General features: G+C 42.5%; 1 protein-coding gene across 1 annotated transcript in view; it reads right to left on the bottom strand.

Annotated features, from left to right (window-relative positions):
• Window positions 1–1,259: 1,259 nt before the first annotated feature.
• LOC124170444 overlaps window positions 1,260–19,019 on the bottom strand; it is a 151,461-nt gene continuing 133,701 nt past the window's right edge. The window contains exons 5-11 of the mRNA XM_046549169.1: window positions 15,929–16,176; window positions 13,779–13,903; window positions 12,517–12,625; window positions 11,563–11,721; window positions 7,675–7,797; window positions 6,612–6,973; window positions 1,260–5,461 (exon numbers count right to left, since the gene is read on the bottom strand). Of these exons, the coding sequence (XP_046405125.1) occupies window positions 1,309–5,461; window positions 6,612–6,973; window positions 7,675–7,797; window positions 11,563–11,721; window positions 12,517–12,625; window positions 13,779–13,903; window positions 15,929–16,176 (5,279 nt within the window). The 3' untranslated portion in view covers window positions 1,260–1,308. The remainder of the gene's footprint in view (window positions 5,462–6,611; window positions 6,974–7,674; window positions 7,798–11,562; window positions 11,722–12,516; window positions 12,626–13,778; window positions 13,904–15,928; window positions 16,177–19,019) is intronic.

Genomic DNA, 19,019 nt, shown 5'->3' with positions numbered 1-19,019 from the left:
GGACCCTGCAGGGTCTGATAGGCAGTTTTATCATATAACAATCACTCTACGAAATATGCCTTTAAATTTAGTAGAAAGGTTACTAATATGAATGTATTTATAACTTTTATATTAAAATGTATAATCTATTAATATTTGCATTAAAAATCTTGTCTATCTTTTGATCATTGTTATGCCTGCAGTAGGAGTGGAATTTAAAATAAGGAGCTATATCAGGGTGGCTCTTTGGGTAAATGTTGATAGTGATGGAATTTTGTTGTGTCCTCAAAACCATGGTTAATCAGGTAAAATGGCAAAATATCAAAAAATAATACCTTCTCTGAAAAAGGCCGTAGGTGATTTTTCCTCCTTTGCACAGCATTTTTTTATATTTTATCATTCCCAATATTTCATTCAGGTAGAACCAAATCATAATGTGAGCTCATTCATCTGTTGGACTAATCCTTGAAATAGATGCTATGGTTCTAATGTCTTGCATTTATTATTAATCTCACGTTATAGTTTTCATATGTATCTTATACATGGGTATCCATTAGATTTTCAGGAGACGTAGAAAGTGTCCCTGAATCCAGACCAAAACCTATCTAATTTTCAATATACATATACGTATAGTTCAAATGAAAATCATATTTCAGTTTTAAGATTCATTTTTATAAATTTCATAACTTAATCAGAAACTCATGGCAGGTTGATTGTGGGGTATGAGCATGTAGAAATACACAAGTAAATTACTATGTTGATCTACTTTTTCTGAAGTAACAACTATCTGATTGGTTTTGGGTAATTTCTACTTGGCCATATTTATATGTGAGCCCAATTTTTCTCTTTAGTTAGCCTAGAATAACTACCTTGTCCAAATGAAAACAGGAGATTGAGGTACATAATAATTTTACTACACTTTTTCGAAAAATATTTTATTTTTCTTCACACATCTTATAAATTTATGGAAAAATTATGTACACAAAGAATTTCTTCTTTCTCTTTTTTGAACCATGAATTTTATTGAAGAGGATTCATATCCAAAATAAATATTTTGAAATAAATATGATTATAAATATTTTATGATCTGGGAAATTCATATTTATGGCATTCCATAATGTGTTTAAAGTATAAATATGAATGATGTACAATTTTATAAAAGCTACTGTTGAAAAGGAGACTAAACTATTGGGAATGGTAGATAATTTTCGACATGAATATCAAGAAATATTCACGTGCAAGTGAATACTTATTTGCCAAGATTTTTGTGGTATACCTGGATTGCTTAAATTATTCTAAAAATTTATGAGTACTTGCAATGTATCTGCATCAAACAAGCAGCTTATTTCCGGAACAAGCTGGACCAGAAGTTGGCCAGTTACAGGCACCTAAGCTGTCATCGTACGCCAAACGAATTGGGCACTTGAATTCATGTAGAGTATATCTTCGTTTCTTTTCATCCCAGAAACACTCGTAGAACCGATTGCAGTCACTTGGATGCCGGAAGAGACCTGCACGCTTACAAGCTTCATTACCCAGTGTTTTCTCCACTGAATCCCAGCCATTGGGCCCAAATTTATTGAGCGGTGGCAAGCTGAGAGGAGCTGCTGATTGCTTTCTAGCTACCCTCAGATAGCCGCTGCTGCTCTCTTCTTGCTCAATGGCTTTCAAGCTTTGAGTCACAGCACCAAGTTTTGCAAGGAGCGCAGGCAGTTTACCGCATGGAAGTATGATTACAGCAGCATGAGATAGATCTATGGGAGAACCTGCACTTGTGCTAGCACCATTGCCTTGTCCGACATTTCCAGTGTAAATGGTGGTAACGTCACCATTACCATTTCTTTGAATATTTCCAGATGGAATAGCAACTGTAGATGAGTAAATAGGGGCAACAGTTGGAAGAGAAGAGCTAATATACACATTTCTCTCTGTCTCACTTCTGTCATAGTATTGTGGGGTAGTAGATGAGTAACTGGTTTCTGTGATTACATTGCTAGGCTTGAATCTACCCCTAATTCTAGGTCGTCCATTTCTTGCAGCTGAGTTCACTGTCACCCCTAGTGCCAGTTGAGGTTGTGATTCTGTACTCCTCTCACCATATGCTCCGTTATTGTCATCTTCAATTCCTTGGTCTCCTCTCAGAATTGCTTGGTTATAACCCTGTCTACCTAAGTTTCCAATTTCCACTGCTTGATTGCTGTTACTATCAACTCCAGAATAGGTACCAGTTGAGAATAGACCTCTTTCTCCATTATTGAGGACACTGCCAAAGTTTCCTGAGTAGGTGTCGAGAAGGGCATCTACATTGGAATAGTCCTGTCCTCCACTCTGTTCATTCTCATCATCGCATTTCTTTTTTCCATTCACACTAACTTCTCCACCTCTTGCTCTATACCTGTAACGACCCCTACCCACCTTTCCTGAGTCAGTTTCTATGGAAATATGTGGCTCATCATCGTCTTCTTTGAGGAGGACATCCACCTTCACTCGTTTTGAGGGCCTGTTTCCATACGAGGCCTTCACATCAGCTGTGACACTCACTGGACCATCCTTGTCATCTGAAGAGAAAGAACCGCGACCAAGTTGAATTGCAGGCCTGAATGTGGTGACAGTTCCTATTCCTCTGTAACCATCAGCACTTTGGTTGTAGATTTGTACAATTGGTTGTACAGATGGAGCAGCAACTGGAGGTGCAAAGGTAGTAGAGACAAATGAGTTTTGTGGCACCCTATTGATGGGGAAAGAAGAGACATCATCCACTATGTGCTGCTCTGCTGGATAATTGCTAACCAGTACTGGTGCAGGTGTTGTGCTGGAGTAGAGTCTATGACGGGTTGATCCTCTGGAAGGCACGAAGAAAACTGTTGGTTCCTTGGATATTGGAACAGGTGCCTCTGTTGAGTAGGACACAGTTGATGCTGTGGAAGGAGGTTGAGGAGTAGTGGAGACAAAAACTGTTGGAGTAGATCTGAACTGTGGAGTGTAATCTTCCTGGACAATGCCTAGCTCTTGGTAGGATGGATTATAGGGAGCAGGAGTCTGATGCTCCAGTTGCACTTGTTGAATGATTCCGCTGGTTCCATGGCTGCTCGTGTAGGCCACCGGTTGTTGATTGTTGCCATCATAGGATGTGCGACTACCATAACCATTGTCCTCAACACTGACAGAAGAGTGAGGTGCTTCTGTTGTTGTGAATACTGGGCGTACCGTTTTCACATTCAAGTTCTCTCTATTTCTGGCAGATGAATCTTCTAGGGAAATCCTAGGCACAACTGGCAATGGGGTAGAGTATTCAACAACAGGTAGAATACGTTTGTAGGAAAATCCTTCTCCTCCTCTTCTTTGGTTATCGAAGTTGAGGTGCACTTGGTCGTAGTTGGGCGTCGTGGAAATTATGTTCAGATGATTTCCATCGTTGATGCTTTGCACCAGAGAAGGAGCTGGAGAAACGTTAGCTGAAGTATAGACACGTTGGGGAGGAGACTGATGGAAAAATGTGCTGCTAGTTCCTCCTGTGGAGCCGAACACTGGTGCTGCGGCGTCCAAAATGGATAGAGGGAGATTTTTGTATGAAAATCTGTTTTCAGGTTCCGTCAAAACGGGGGTTATGGAGGCCTGAGAATTCGAAGACACGCTGACCAAGCTCGGCCTCGATGAACCGTCTCCGGTCACGGCGTGGGCGTCATCTCGAATTTGTCCAAGACCTGCGCTGTCGTATGCCCTATTTGACCCGCCGTCGTCGCTAAACAAAGATTGTGAGCCTTGGTGGACAACGTTGCCAACAGATCCTCCTTCTGATGAGGGCGCGGAGCGAGCGGCCTCGTAAGCGGGGTAGGATCCAACCTGAGCTAATGGACGTTCAGATGATGTGTAGACGGAGGATGTCTCAATCGGTCTTACGGGGACCAGGCCTCCTGTGCGAGGGGGGCTTGCGTCGATCGAATATGAGGAAATAATGGCAGGAGTTGCGGCGGAACTGTAGGTCGGAGAAGAGTACGATTCAGACCTGTATGTGGTCAGTGGACGTGGATAATATTTCACGTCTCCAGACCTGGGTTCGGAGCCTTCCGATCCCGTAGCGGAACCCAAGCCGAAGGCAGTGCCTGTGTTCAGACTTCCGTCGTCGGGTTGGCTATCTCTCGAGTACGAAAATGAGCTCGATCCTGACCCGACCGCTGGTGCCGAGCTCAGGTAGAAATTTGCTTGAGGTAGGAATGTCGGCCTGGGTGACTGGTACGTGATGGGAGTTGGAGTCACCGAAATCGGGGTGGAAGCGAAGACGTTCGTCCTGACTAGAGACAGCGGTCTTGAGGTAGGAGCAGCGGTTGAAACTGATGCAGTGTACTTAGACGCGTCGTCGAGAGAAGTGTACACGTGGGACTTGTCTGTCACGACGGCAGCCTCCAGAGGCGCCGCAGTCGTCACCGCTTGGTACCCCAAGGTGCCTCCACTTCCGATTCCGCTGAGCCCGACGTTACTCACGCTAACGCCCCTGGCACCATTCGCGCCAAACAGCCCGAGCGAGCCCTGAGCCTGGGGGACAGCCTTCAGGTTGCCCTGGTATCCAGTTACGATCGCAGGCCTTGAAGCGTAGGAGAACCCAGAAGCCGGCGCGCCCGTATCGTATCCTACCACTTGAGCTTGGTTAGTGTAGACATTGCCCAGGCCTACACCTCCAAGAGGAGCCACCCTCGGCGGGATTTCGTGTCGCAGGTCGAACCCATTGCCAGTGAAGACGTTGGAACCGTGGGAAACGACTCCAGCGGCTGGCTGCGCGTAGTCCAATGTGGCGCCTCCCAGACCGATCAGAGAGCCTCCCGAAGGAACTCCGGCGGCTCCGCTGTAACCGATGGCCGCGCCTCCTCCCAGGGAATGCAAGTCGTGAGATATTCCTCCAATGTGGGAAGCTCCGCTGAGTACTCTAGCTCCGCCGTTGCCTGCTCCACCCAGGACTGAGGCTACCGTACCGGAGTCCGAGTGAGAAAGGCGATGCACCGCGTTGCTGGCGGCTATAGCGCCGAAACCTCCTTGAAGGCTGTAGTCTATCCTCGCGGGCTGGACTGCGGCCAGGACACCGGATCCGATTTCTACCTTTCCGCACCCTGGAACGAACCAGGGCCACTCGCAAGCCAGACGGCTACCGTCGAATGCCAGACCAAAGGGGCAGCGGAACTCGTAGGCGGTGAGTCCAGAGTGTGGGTCAGTGGCGTCTCGGCCGGCGACGCTCGGGTCTCCGTGGTGGTCGAGGCAGGCGAAGAACCAGCGGCAGTTCTCGGGGTCGGCGTAGTATCCCTCCGCGGGACAGGTGAATCGAGCCCTTGGCACAGGAGCGATCTCGCTGGATCCGTCGCAGGGTCTGGACATCTGTCCCGGCCAGACGCAAACCTCCCACTTCTCGTCGAAGGCCAGTCCGGGAGGGCAGTCGTACTCGAAGACCGAGAAATCGTCGACAAGCTGATCGAATTTCACGCATCGATAAAACCTATATGAAGGGATGAGGAAATGGTAAATAATTTTAGTTTTGGTATAGAAAAATATTAATATCATATTTTTAATAAAATAAACATTTTTACCATGAGAATAGTTTAACATTGTATTCTATATTTTGATAAATAAGTCATATGTATTAAAATATTCTATGGTAGCTCTAGCATTGTCGTAGTTAATTAATTTCTCTCCGCCTATCCATTCATTTCTATAATTTCGGCCGCGAAGAGTATATCGTGTAAAGGCGGAGAACCGTTTTTTTACGTTTTCATAAAAATGTGTGATGTTTCTCTGGGAACAAAATTATCTTTTGGTCATAATAATCGCCTTATCCATCGGAAAGCATATTAGTCGATTTTATTTAAAGCTGCGGTATAGGTGTAATGTGAATGATTTACGGTCATTATAATTCTGGTTTTGTTCCCGGCTGTGTTCATTTCTGTCAGTGCAAATAATGTTTTGTTGTGTAATAATGAGAAAGGATGCAGGTCTGCAAGTCTTGGAAGTAAGGTTAACATCATGACACTTCTTTTTCATATTTTATTATGGCAAAGTGCAATGAAATTTACTTATACGATTTAATCTTAGTATGCCTGGAAAGCAGGATATGTAGGGGTATTCTTCCATCCACGCCACGTCCGTGGGATAACTAATGATTCGTGAATTGGATGAAGGAAGGTGCTAAGCTTGAATGACACCATACTTGACCTTGTAAACGTCTGAGGATACTAGCGAGTGTATTATTCCCAGGACCAAACTTCTATAGTGTTTGAAACCGACCTTGCTTCAATCACAGGGTCGCCTAAGGTTTTTTTTACGTAACCATGGGAAAGTTTATTTTTTCGTTGAGAATCAGGGCAATATTCTCACAAAAATTAAAGATTGTAGCGAAAACGTCAGAAAGAGCTAACTTTATCGATTTACTTGGAGCAAGAATGATACTAAGACTCTATCAATAACGGGAAAAAGTATACCATTTAGCAAACGAACTATGAGGGATTTTCATCAAGCTCGCTATGAATGAATCGATAAAATATGAATAAGTCTACTCTAGTTCCGAAGATACTCGGTAGTATACTCGGACTTGTGCCAGGTCAATTTGTCAGGCGTCGTGTGATTTCGGCTTCAGTTGTTGCGTGACTCACTGGTTGCATCCGAGCGGATGTCTGAAGTATCCCTGGCGTGAGCACTGGAAGCTCGTCTCGGAGTTCCTTCGGATGACGTGCACGGCGCCCTCCCTGTCCACCACACGCACGATGCGGAAGGGAGAGAGGCGCACCTCGGCGCCCAGGGACGCCTCCGGCAGGGCAACCGTTTCACCACCGCGTAGCTCCTCCTCCAACGACTGCAGGACGAGGCCCCTTGGCTTGCGGGACAGGGTCGACAGCGTCTTTCGAAGGGCATTGGTCAGCGGGAAGGGCCCCTTGCCGCAGATGCCTTCGCTGTCGTCGGCGTCGATGGAAGAAACAGCGACTCCAGCTAGACCCCTAAGGAGGGCGTATTTACCCTACAAGAAGACGAAATACAGGGAACGTTGATACATTGGAAACTACTTTATACTATATAGTTTAATGGAAGGATGGTGAAATAGTAAAATTAAAACACATTTCGTATTAAAAACGCTCTTTTTAAAACTAGTTGATGTACTTTGGAGTTCCGGTGTCCTTTTCCATCGTCATTGGAGAAAACTGAATAGCATAGTACAAACACAAAATTTCGATAAAAAACAAGGTCCCCCATTTTGTATTATATCGCCCACAAATACTACAAACAAGTCGTTAAAGTTAATGATAATTAACAATAACAAACCGTTTAATAATATTATAAATTTTGGTTGTTATTGAATCATTAAAAAAGGTGTGGCGTTAGTTTTAACATGCTGAATTTCGAAATAAATTCAATGCGGGCAATTTTCGAGAATTTTGTTAAACTTTGAGACCATGTCATTTGTCTAAAAAAATAATCTATGAAAAACGGTTTGCGTTGAAACGTGCAATAATATATTGACAACAACTGTGAAAAGTTTTGAATTCTGCTCTTAAAAAAAAACATTTTTGAGGTTTTATCTTGCTAGTTTCGATTTCAGCCCACTGTACGCCGTTCGAAAAATTCCGAGGTTGCACGACTGGGCCAATCGCAAGGATACTGGAGAAGTATCATGGCATCATTTCTTGTTCGCCTTGAGATTCTTTCAGTTTATGTACGTACCTTGATGGTGACGCTGGTTTCGTCTTCAAACGCGACCCACGTCTTGTTCCGGAAGGCGTACGGGGCAGTCAGGTCCTCGTCTCGCTCCACAGTCCACCCTCCCTCTTTCATCATGGCGCACACCTGGGTGGAAAGCAATCAAACCTTAATGAGAGAAATTGACAGATTCAGGGTAATCTCCGCACATAGAATCGTTCACTCACACCTGAAATTCGCGATTCAGTAAAATAATTCAATGGATAGAAGAGAAAGATAGGTTACTAGGAAAAATTCTTCCTCATCCCGCCTGCGCTTCGAAGCATTACTTTCATTAGTTAAATCCGTGAATTTGTCTTATGGTCAGTGCGCATGTTTATTCGTCTGGCCCCCTTCCCCTGATGCACCGTCACTTAGTCACTAAGACCATTTTTTCGTATGCATCATTTTCCAAAATCTTGTCCTTTGAGGTTATAAATGCAGTCATAAAAATCTTTACGTGCATATTTATCACTTTTACTGTGCTGTACGTCGCGTCGCGTACCGTCATGAAAATCACTGGAAGGTATTTGAATTATATTCTTATAACCATTCTCGTGTCCCGAAGGCTGTTCACTACTGGGTAGCTGACGAGAGCTATGTATAATTAATGTCAATAATATTCGTTCACTCATGCATTTTCGTATTATAATATTATCACCTTTAGCATTGTGATTCGTTTGGCGCATTTTAAGGGAGTGATTCTTGGGAAAATGGAGAGTAATCAGGAGCTTGGTTTTTCTACTCGAGTTTAAATATATGTTCAATTCAATGTTTCTATTAATTTTTTTCACTGATGAGTTTTTCTTTGCTTTGTTGATAGGCATTGCATACCCTCCAGGGGCCAATAAATGGTATGCACAGCAGCACCTAACTAAAGCGGATCGTGGCCGATGCTATCCTTCACATCGATTGGGCTCGTTCACTTTTTTTTAATTATTTAAGATTGCGATAGAGTTTGAAAAATAAAGGGACTGGTATTTTCCGTGTTCCGATCCGTTGCCTACTTCTAGTACTATTGGGGGCGAAATATCGAAAAGCTTCCTTTCCGCTGAAAAGTTCAATGACGTCAATGAATCTCGCCGAGCGGATCATCGCTGCCCCGCTACCTCTTGGCCTCGCGCATACGTTACACGTGGTTCGTTGTCATTAGCTCTCTAATGAGTGATTCTTCCCGTTGAAGATAGGGTCTCTCTGACGGATTTAGTGAACCAGAACTTAAATGACGTCACTAACTCATGAAAAATGGAGAATTTTCAAGTGATGAGAAAATGGCTGAATGAAGACGAGTTCTTTTTCGTCATAGCTTCTTTTCCCCATTCATCTACCGAAATTGTTTATTAATTTGTGTCTTCGGGTCTGTGTGAACGACCCGATTACCTCGGAATTATCTCTAATCAAGAAAATTTTCATTTTAGGAGACCATCCTAACTGTTAAAATTCTCTAGGGTAAAATTAATTTATATTCTAACTATCCCGTCGCTGTACGACTTCATGTATTAAAAAAGCTTGTGGTTAAAATTTCTTTGGGCGCAACAACCACTTTTGGAAATTGAAAGTGAACGAAGGCGCGCAGAAAAACCGTGATGCTATACCAAGGTTTGTACCTGTAAAGCTAGATGTCCATCGTTACTGGCTGACCAATTTGTCAGCGCACCAGTGGCGGATACATATGGAGGGCGCAGGGGGCGCGCGCCCCACCCTTGCGAGGCAGCCCGCATTGCCGAACATAGCAGAACCGTAGCAGTAACTTTTTTATATCATTAGATGGCACTATCTTGTACATGCGTATTATCAGTTTAAATGAAAACTTTCTCAAGCTTTCAATGTGACTTAATTATTTGTCATTACGACAAAATTAAAGGTAGCTCAAGATATCTTTTGCGCCCCCCTTGAGTTTTTTCTGTACCCGCTACTGCAGCGCACACACACAAAACATATGTTAACAGAGTATAGTGTATATGTTGCCAAGGGCGGTCTGGGGTGCCCTAGCCTGGGGCTCTTAATGCCCCCACCCTCGCCGGAGATCTTCCCCCGAAAAATTTTAGGAAATTGCATTCCCGGAAATAGATTTTAATGCTATTCCGGCTAGTAAAAACCAGATAAAAGTTAATAAAATAAAGCAATTTTGTAAGAAAAAATAACATGCAAAAAATTCACAGATTATAAAATATAAAAATGTATTCTTTTTTCATTTCTTTGTGAATTTGTTCCTTGAAACTGTGCTTTAATCCAAAGAAACCCCTAAACTAACCTTTTCGAAAAACCCTTTCAAAAAAGCATCAGGTTCTCTTTTATCTTCTGACACCTTTATGTTATTTATTTTTAATATGATCTTTTTTCACCGATTATGCAAACAGTGTAGAGCCACTAACGAAAACGTAGAATTTTTTAATCGCAAAAAAGACTTTGGTTCAAGTCATCTGAGTCTTATTTTTTATTACAATTTTCATATACGCTTTACGATAGACGCCAGCGTTGTGCCCCCCCCCCCCCCCCCCCCCCCAAGCTCGGGGCCCTCGGCAATAGCCGACCTGGCCAGACCGCCCCTGCATGTTGCGTTGCATGATATTGAGGATGAGTCTTCAGCTTGGGGTGTAGAAGCTTTGAGAGAGGTTTTTTGTAGCAAGCAATTTTTTGGCTTCTTCTACATTTTGATTTTTTTATTTAATTAGGAAATTATTGGATTCCGTGAAGGTGTTTGTAATATTTGTCTTGTATATCCGTTTCAATTCAAATATGAGATTAAAAATCAATATTTATGGAAACCATAAGGTTAGTAATAGTGAATTCTTTTGTTCGATTATAATTCACGATTCTTTTTTCTTCAACATTTAGAAATGCCTTTTCTGCCTTAAAAATTTTCAAATTACTTTGGTAACGAAGTGAGATTGCTTGTCAAAATGGAATTTCATGCTTTTTGGTGGAGTATCCTCATCGGTAAAATTAAAAAGCCTTGGCAAACATTTCTCTGCAAGATACAATGTTCGTTTAAATTCTGCGGCACTTGTTTTCTTCGAAGATTTGGCAAACTGTTGATAGTTAATTTTATTTATCCGCAACATATTCGTAGCAAGAACTATAAAATTGATTAAATCTTAAATAGCAAATATAATGGCGAAAAAAGACACATTGCGTCGACTACTACTTTGCTCAAAATTTTCTCATTCAACAATTTAAATTTAATGGGGATTAACAACCAATATTAGGGGACCGTTGTAGCTTAGTGGGTAGAGCGCGTGATTACGTTGCTGATCTGGTTCAAATCTCGGATTTAGCCTTAGGAAACCCCTGAACATAATCCTTGAAATGCAAGGTGGCTCAGGGAAAGAAATGTACAGGGGGCGCAGCTAGGAATTAAGGCTAGGGGGGGTTTCAGGCGCAAAACACTGGAGTGTCTGAGGGTGTGGAATACCCGCCAGGGTAAGCGGGAGGTGCGGGGGCCCACCACTAGTAACATTTTCAGATGAATGGTTCAAAATGGTGAGTTTTACGGCCTTATGTTGGATATTTTATAAATATTTACACTATTCTATCATTAATATTAATCCAATTAAGTGAAATGGATTATGCTTTAAAATTTCTCTGAGCTCTGGGGGGGGGGGGTTATCCTCCAAACCCCCCCCCCCTTTGCCGTACCACTACCCCTGTATACCCTGAATGCGTGAAATCCTACGCCTGTGGCAGTCTGGGGTGAACTCTATCTCCCCCGATTCATACAAACCTTCCGGTTGAATCACTGAGTGAGTGAGGTAACCAATATAAAACTAATATTTTCCTTTATTATCATCCTGTGAAGTTTACTCCTGTCCCTTAAGTTCCGCATTACAATTTTGGCGGAGGCTCCATTGCAAGGGAGGTCACTCCTCTTACCTGATTGTAGTCAATGATTTGGGGTTCTCCCTCCACTGGCGACCGGGCCACGTTGTTCTTCTCGTCCTTGAGCGAGAAGGTGAGTGCTTGCGTTGGCATGGATATGATGAGCTTGGACGGTGGCGCTCCCATGCCAGTGAGCAGATCCAGAACTGAATCCTGCGTAGAGGGAGAGAAAGAGAGGATGTAAACAGCGGCGATCTTAAAAATATCCTCATCCAGCGAGCAGCATCCAGTGCGATTGCGACAGCGGGATGCGTTTCTGAGTGACTTATCGGCTCGTGTGCTGGTTGTTGACTCGACATTTGAAGTCGAGGAAACAATAGCACGATCAGATGAGATTGCGACGTAGTATGCGATATCTCTGTGGAGAAAAAACCGTAACGAAGTTCCTGCAATCCAGTGTAATCTACTACAGGGATTTATTTAATTGATGAAATGTAGATTAACCTCCGAATTTTATTGATAATATATTTAATGTCCCTATCACCTCGTTAATGTAAAATTGTTGAGCGGATTTTTAATTTAGGCCGTGAATTCCAATTTAAGAATGTTGCATCTCCACTTTTTCTGTATATCCTTTGAGCTATCGACGAAGTTTATGCTTCGACTTTTTCCCTGTCAAAAGATTTATTGCTGAATGTGATAAAGATAGAGATTGAGCAGACGCTATGGTAGCCGTTTGCAAAATAGACTTCATCCCAAATCCCTGCCAAGGGTACTTGCGACGTCTTGGAATTCATAATTTCTGTTGTTTCTTGGAGATGTCAATGAAAGCATTGGTAAAGGACTGAAAATTTGGTTCCTTTGTTTTCTTTTCTAGCCAAATTAATCATAAATTCGTTACGCTTTAAACGTTTGGGAGAGGAACAATATATTGATGGCGGTGATGGGCGCTGATAATTTTTTACACCGTTCATAATTCCCTGTCCGGTTTTGCGAATCAATACTTACTGTATTCAGAATATCAGCCAATCCCATGAGGCGACTGTGATGGTAAGTCACGTCCCTCTCGGAGTCATCGGTGATGTTGTGAGTTGACACCGTGAAGTAGTCCACGTACCTGTGTGGAAAGTGGTAATTTTTTCTGTTTATACACAGAATCGATCATAATGTACATTAAGAGTAGTGAATTGAGTCGTAAACCGAGTCTTCCTGTAGGAGGCTATGATCCGCAGGGAAGACTCGTATAGCTTTCATGTATATCTGCTTACCACTCTTCAAATTGCATGAAGAGATGTAAATATTATTTCTAAACCCTCCCTACTCCTCGAGATTTTTTCTTGCTAAACTACTGGTTTTGGTGTTGTAGTTTATAGGTGACTATACACTTGACTTCAAATGTTGACTATTATGCAGGACCAATGCTTTTGTGTGAATGGGTTTTAGCGTTAGCGTCCGTAGGATAAGTAGGTATGCAAGCTTTTCAGTTGGTAATATGAATCAAATTTGTACTTACTTAAAAAATACGAAATATCTCTCTCGGGTGGATCAAAAACTTAATTTAGCACCTTATAATGTGTTTCATATTTACTTCCTAAGAAAGTTATCCGGGAATTTTACTGGATCCGCCTCTGGGTGCTTGAATATTTTGTACAGGTCTTTCAGCAAAGGCGGTATTTATAGACTATAATAAAACTTAGATTCTCTTCTTCGGCCGCTCAGCAGCTTCAGTATATTTTTAATAATTTTTCATGAGATGTGGATGCATAGTTCCGTGAATTGACTCCGTAACATTGCTTCATGTGGGAATAGAGGAAATCATAATTACCTTTGCTTTCCTTTATTTACACTTGATGATTTCGCACAGCGACGAAACTGGTCGATATTAAAATCATTTATGTGTCAGCTACTAGGTTTTTTTTTAACATGAAAGATGTGGATACCACAGGATAGAGGGAAGTAGAAAATTTCGTTTTATTTTACTTTAAGATGAATAAAAAAAGATCGATTAAATGTGTATAAATATGATAATCATAACTTTTTAAATGGGTGTAATTATTATTTTATATCTTTAATTTTTTCTGTTGTCGGTATTTATTTGCCCTGAGGGCACTAAGAACATAGAGGATGTGGGCATAAATCGGAAAAAGAATTTTCATACAACCAATCCTCCTAAAAATAGCTGTAAATATGGATAGTGATCTTAATTCATCCATCATTACCAAATCTTTGAACACTTGCGCCCGGGGATTTCAAGTGGCTAGTGTACTCACTTGGAGAGTGGCTTGAGGTCGTACGTCTTGGCCAAGGTTTCTGGGCAGACAGGCAGTCGCAGGAGTAGAGAACGGTCCTTGTCACTCTCTGTTCCCTGGGCTCCATTCATTTCCTCTCGGAGGGCCTAGTCGGGAGAAACAGGAACACAGAATTGCGTTATGTCTTTCCTCATTCCCATTATTCTTATGGCCTTGAAATGCTAGTCGTGGTATCGCTTCGAGAAGCCAGCTTTCTGCTTCAAAACGGTATGTGAAACGTGATTTACTTGCTAATCAATACATTTCGTTTCTCCATTAATATCTTTTTTGTGCGCCACAAACAGATATCGAGAGTAACCGAGTTGCGGCATAAAATAGCAGAGTTACCGGTATCATTGATAATTTGAAATTATATTATGGGTATTTTCCACTCTTTAATTAAATTTAAGGTAATTTTTTTCTTTTAGTCGTTTTACGCTCACACAGAATCTGCTCGTTGTTTATCGAAAGTATCCATTAATTTCTCTATACTTATATGGCATGGTGTGGTATTTGGAGGAGGCGACCGACAGCTTAGGTCATTTGCGCTATTGGGGGGGGGGGGTAAGAGAAGGAAGGGTGGAGAGAAACCCGGCGTCGGCATTAGCCTGTTCTTCACTAAAGGGGCCAAGGGGATCACGGCTTAACGTCCCATCCGTCGGACGGAGTACTGTACTTGAAATGCATACCACAAAGCACCCATGCAGGAAACGGGCAATATCTATATATAATATAAAGGGCAAGTCTCTGGAAAATCTCTGCCACCACCGGGATTTGAACCCGAGCCCACTGGGTAGGAGGCCGATACACTCCACCCACCACTCGAGCCTAAAACCCCTGTACTTCTATACCAGTGCGCATAGTCGTCCTGAGAGCACGTTAGGTTATAATCACATCCAGGGCCGGAAATACTTAGTAGTTTTGTAAGGAGGGCAAAGATCAGTTAGCCACCCCACTCCCGAGGTGCAAAAGCGGGGCAAGCGTCGCTGGAACTTACGTCGACGGACTGCATTTCATTGTCGCATTCAATGCTCCCGGACCACTTAGACTCTAGCCACGAATTATCTTTCTGCCATGGGCGTACCCAGCGAGGGGCAGGAGGATGCAGCTGCCCCTCCCCCCCCTAGAAGCAAAAATCGCAAATGTCTTTAAGAAAAGTAATATTTTTTCAAGCAAATAATATCAAAAACTAATAAAGAGCTGATAAAGTTTCCTTAAAATGTTGATTTCATTCACCTTTTCCATGCTTAAATCTTACCTACAACTTCAACAACCATGGCTTGCCCCCTAGTTTTGATCCTGCGTATGTCCTTGCTTCCTACCGCAGCGATGTGGTGAACCTTCGTCTTCCAAGCGTCATTCTATCTTCCGTCGGCGGATTGCATTTTATTTTCGCATTCAATGCGAGCGGACCACTTCGACTCCAATCCACTAATTCACTTCCCCCGCTCTCGACATTCGTCATCGCGGATGCGAGGCAGGGGAGCATTGAAGCGAGAAACAAAAAAATATCGCCTGTAGACGCGCCTCGTGATACGAGTAAATTTGTGCTCGCATGACACGATGCATGCTTTCTAAAAATACATCGCGTAGTTTTACCTCTGACAGTGAGTGCAGGTTGCCAATGCAAGACGAGAGTTCACGGGTGATACCTACAACCGGAAAAAATAATCGTCCCGAAGTTATATTGTGAATGGAGTGAAGCGGAAATCGCACTTACCGCCAGGGTTAATTTATACCTTGTCCGACAGTTTATTTTATCATCCGATCGTGATTTTTTATACCATAACAGGAAAGCAGCGCTAAGTTGCATTTCTATTAAGGTTTAAGCAGGGTCTGACGCTGCTAGTCTGTATATCTTCAATAGGTATTTGAAATTTCGAATTGTCGGTATATGTTATTGCGGCGGCGCCTCTTTCGTAAATTTTGTTCCTTCCCATCCAAACCCCTCCCCGGGAGCGCGGGCGTATAAGTCTCTGACTTGGTTCCCGGCCCCGGTGTGTTGTATCCTTGGGAGGACCCACCTAGGAGTCCTGATCTCTCTGTCGATATATGTATATTTGTGCACACCGCCCACCCTTAACAAGAATCCTCTCCGTGGGATGTCATGCACCCCCGTTTCGGTGGCTTACCTTGAATATGGTGAGGACGCCCTCCTTCCTCTTGGGGAGCGCGGGCTCGTCGGCGTCATCGGCGTCTTCTCCGAGGTTCACCTCGAGTCCGTCGAGGCGGGCTTCTTTGAGGTGCTTGGCGGTGGAGCGGGCGAACTCGGTCAGCGCGTGGCTAGGAGCGCCCCTGAGGGACGGGGCGGCGTCCACGCCGAGCAGCAGACGCAGCGACGGGTTGCCATTGCGGAGGTCGGACAAGGCGGAGGAACCGACTGCGGGTGAGAAAACACATGATCGTTATAGGAATGAATCAACCTCATTGGTCATTCATTTAATTTATTCATTTTCAAATATATGAAAGAGGACATCTGTTTGTCTGTCCGCTATGCATTTTCATATGGCCGCATGGATTGCGACCAAAGTCAGTACATGGGCAGTGGCGCCGACTCCATGGGGCCTGAGGGGGCCGGAGCCCCCTCAAAAGTTCTTTATGGGTGTGAGGAAAAAATGTGTCATGCTGGACGATTTTCCCCGGAGTGTCCATATGTAGAGATTCGAGTTATCAGAGTTCTAATGTCGATCATATGACTCTTCTAAAATGCTTAAAAAAACTTAAAACTCACTACTTATAAAATTTCCCTGGGCAAGATCCCCGGTTTAGGCCCCCCAATATTTTTTGCAAGTCGCCATCCCTATACGTAGGTGAATCTCATGATCGCAAACCCCGTAGCGCTACTTTCGGCTGTGTCCGACTCATCCTTTGCGTCCTTTTCTCATTACCGAACGCTGCAAGTGCACTCAGCGCCACCTAGCACCCATTCCTCCCCCTCGGCTTACTCTCCCACCTTCTGATAACATCCCCATCCACTCTGCCATGCTTGTATACCTTTGTGCGTGCTGTGTACGAGGTGAAGGCCAATTTGGGGACTTCCAGTTACAAAACTGTCTTTTCTCGCAACTTAACCGTACACACGTAAATGGGCCACGAATAACCTTGCTGTCATTTTAACCATGCATTCCTACAAATCGCGTGTCTCTTTACGTTCTTTCATATATTCCGTTGAGAGGCCAATATGACCACGAATTCCAAGTTCTAAGTTTCCCCTTCTCTGGGTGCTATCCTTCCACGGCAACGCCGGGTGGCAGGTTAGTTTAAAATAAAAAATGAAATTCGTATAAAAATATTGTGCATAGTGACGGAAAAAACAATGGTCTAAATCGATTTTTAAACGAAATGGAAAGCTCTATTTTACTACAAACATCGAAATTTGAACCTAAAGATCGATTTATCGAAAACATCGACAGTTCTTTTTAAAAATCGCAGTTATTACGAAAATAAGTTTATTCATTCTGAAAATACTAAAAATACGCATTTCAGTGCTTTACGAAATTTTACTTAAATACAGAATACATGCTTGAATGATAAGTAGTAACTATTTAAAAATGCGCGCACATTAATGTTTTTGGATCACCGCTTGGGACAATACAACTTCACTAAAATTTTCAAGAAAGATCAATTGGTTGCGATGTTTTCTTGATGATTGAGGGTGTTCCTTTCCAATTTTAACGGCCTTGGAGTCTTTCACATGGGACAGACGACGTTATCATAGGCTGATAGTGACGCTGGTGAGATCAAACGAAATGGTCTAGATCGAAGTTGAAGAGTTTTGCAGCACTTAATTTAAGGACGTCGGCGCGAGAGAATAAATGTTTATCTGTTATACGAAATTTTTAAACTATTCCATTCCAAATGTACATAATAAACTCTAAGCTAAAATAATAGGCTTTCCATGTTGAATTTCCTGAAAATTTCATTAGAAAATCCGCAGTTCTACGTAATTTTTTCATGGCAGTATTTGCTTAATCCATGGAAAATTATCTTCTACTGCCAGTATGCCATTTTCGATGAAAACTGATTTAATCTTCGCAATACAGTGGGAATCGAAAATTAAGTTACCCCAATCCTAATTTTGATTCACTATATCGATGAATGAAATATATAAAAGAAGATTAGTTTTTAAAGTATCACGCCTCAGACCGTGCACCGAAATGTTCCCTGAAGTAACTCGTGTAAAAGGCCCTTGACTCTTCAAAATTCTATTTTCCAGGAGTAACCTCTCCAACCAATTACTCCAATCTCACACTTCCTATGGAGGCGTAGGATATTTTGAGATTTGGCTCTTTCATGGAGACATATGGCAATCGGAGAAATTAGCAAACTACGATTTGGAAAGGAGAATTAATTTTTCCATTGCGCTTAAGATAACTCTTTCCTTGCACAGTAGCATTTCTATTCCTCACTCTCAACAAGCAAGGATGGCATTAAATTAGATTTTGTTTCGGATAAAAACCCATATTTACCGTTATCCTCCCATGCTTGCTCGTAATTCCCTCATGGTAACAAAATTTTCCAAAACTTGAGGTTTAATAATTGATAGTAGTACCACGGTAATGGGCATAGATCATGAACAAGTTAAAAATAAAATTAACGTGGCTAGAAATGGTTAAATAACTTTTACTCTGAGGCAATTTTGAGCATAGGCAGTGGGACTCATTGTATCACAGATGCACCGATATGGGCGGTCATTAAATCACTCATTTAAGCGGCTACAAATTCCCTTTTAATAAGCGTCAGGAACCATGCTTTCCCAAAGACCTTGAGCCGTAAAAGCGTTTTCTAATTCATTCGATAGCATTAATTGTATTTTAATTTTCAAAATATATAACTAATTCATTAAAAGTCTGGCATAAATCCGAATTTAGAAAAGACTGCCGTTGCTACTAGCAACTTACGACCCCTTTGCCATTGTTGTCAACAAAAATATTTCCTAATTAACCGTATTTACGGTAATTTGACGATGGAATTATCAATTTATCGTCTATTTCCACATTATACAATCGTTTGACAGGACTTTAAGCCATATAAGCTTCTTTATAAACGTGTAGCGGAAGATCTCAGATGCATTTCAGACGCTGCTACATCAATCCCAATCGCCATAGAATTATGAACTTTAATGGTCATAAAAACGTATTTTAACACTCACCCGAAGATTTTTCTTTATTTTTCGGCTCCGGGACGTTTTTATGAGATCTTCTTTTCTTTTTTTTCACACCG

This window comes from Ischnura elegans, chromosome 1 (assembly GCF_921293095.1).
Source record: "Ischnura elegans chromosome 1, ioIscEleg1.1, whole genome shotgun sequence".
In the NCBI taxonomy this organism is placed as follows: Eukaryota; Metazoa; Arthropoda; class Insecta; order Odonata; family Coenagrionidae; genus Ischnura; species Ischnura elegans.
This window is presented reverse-complemented; position numbering and strand designations above follow the sequence as displayed.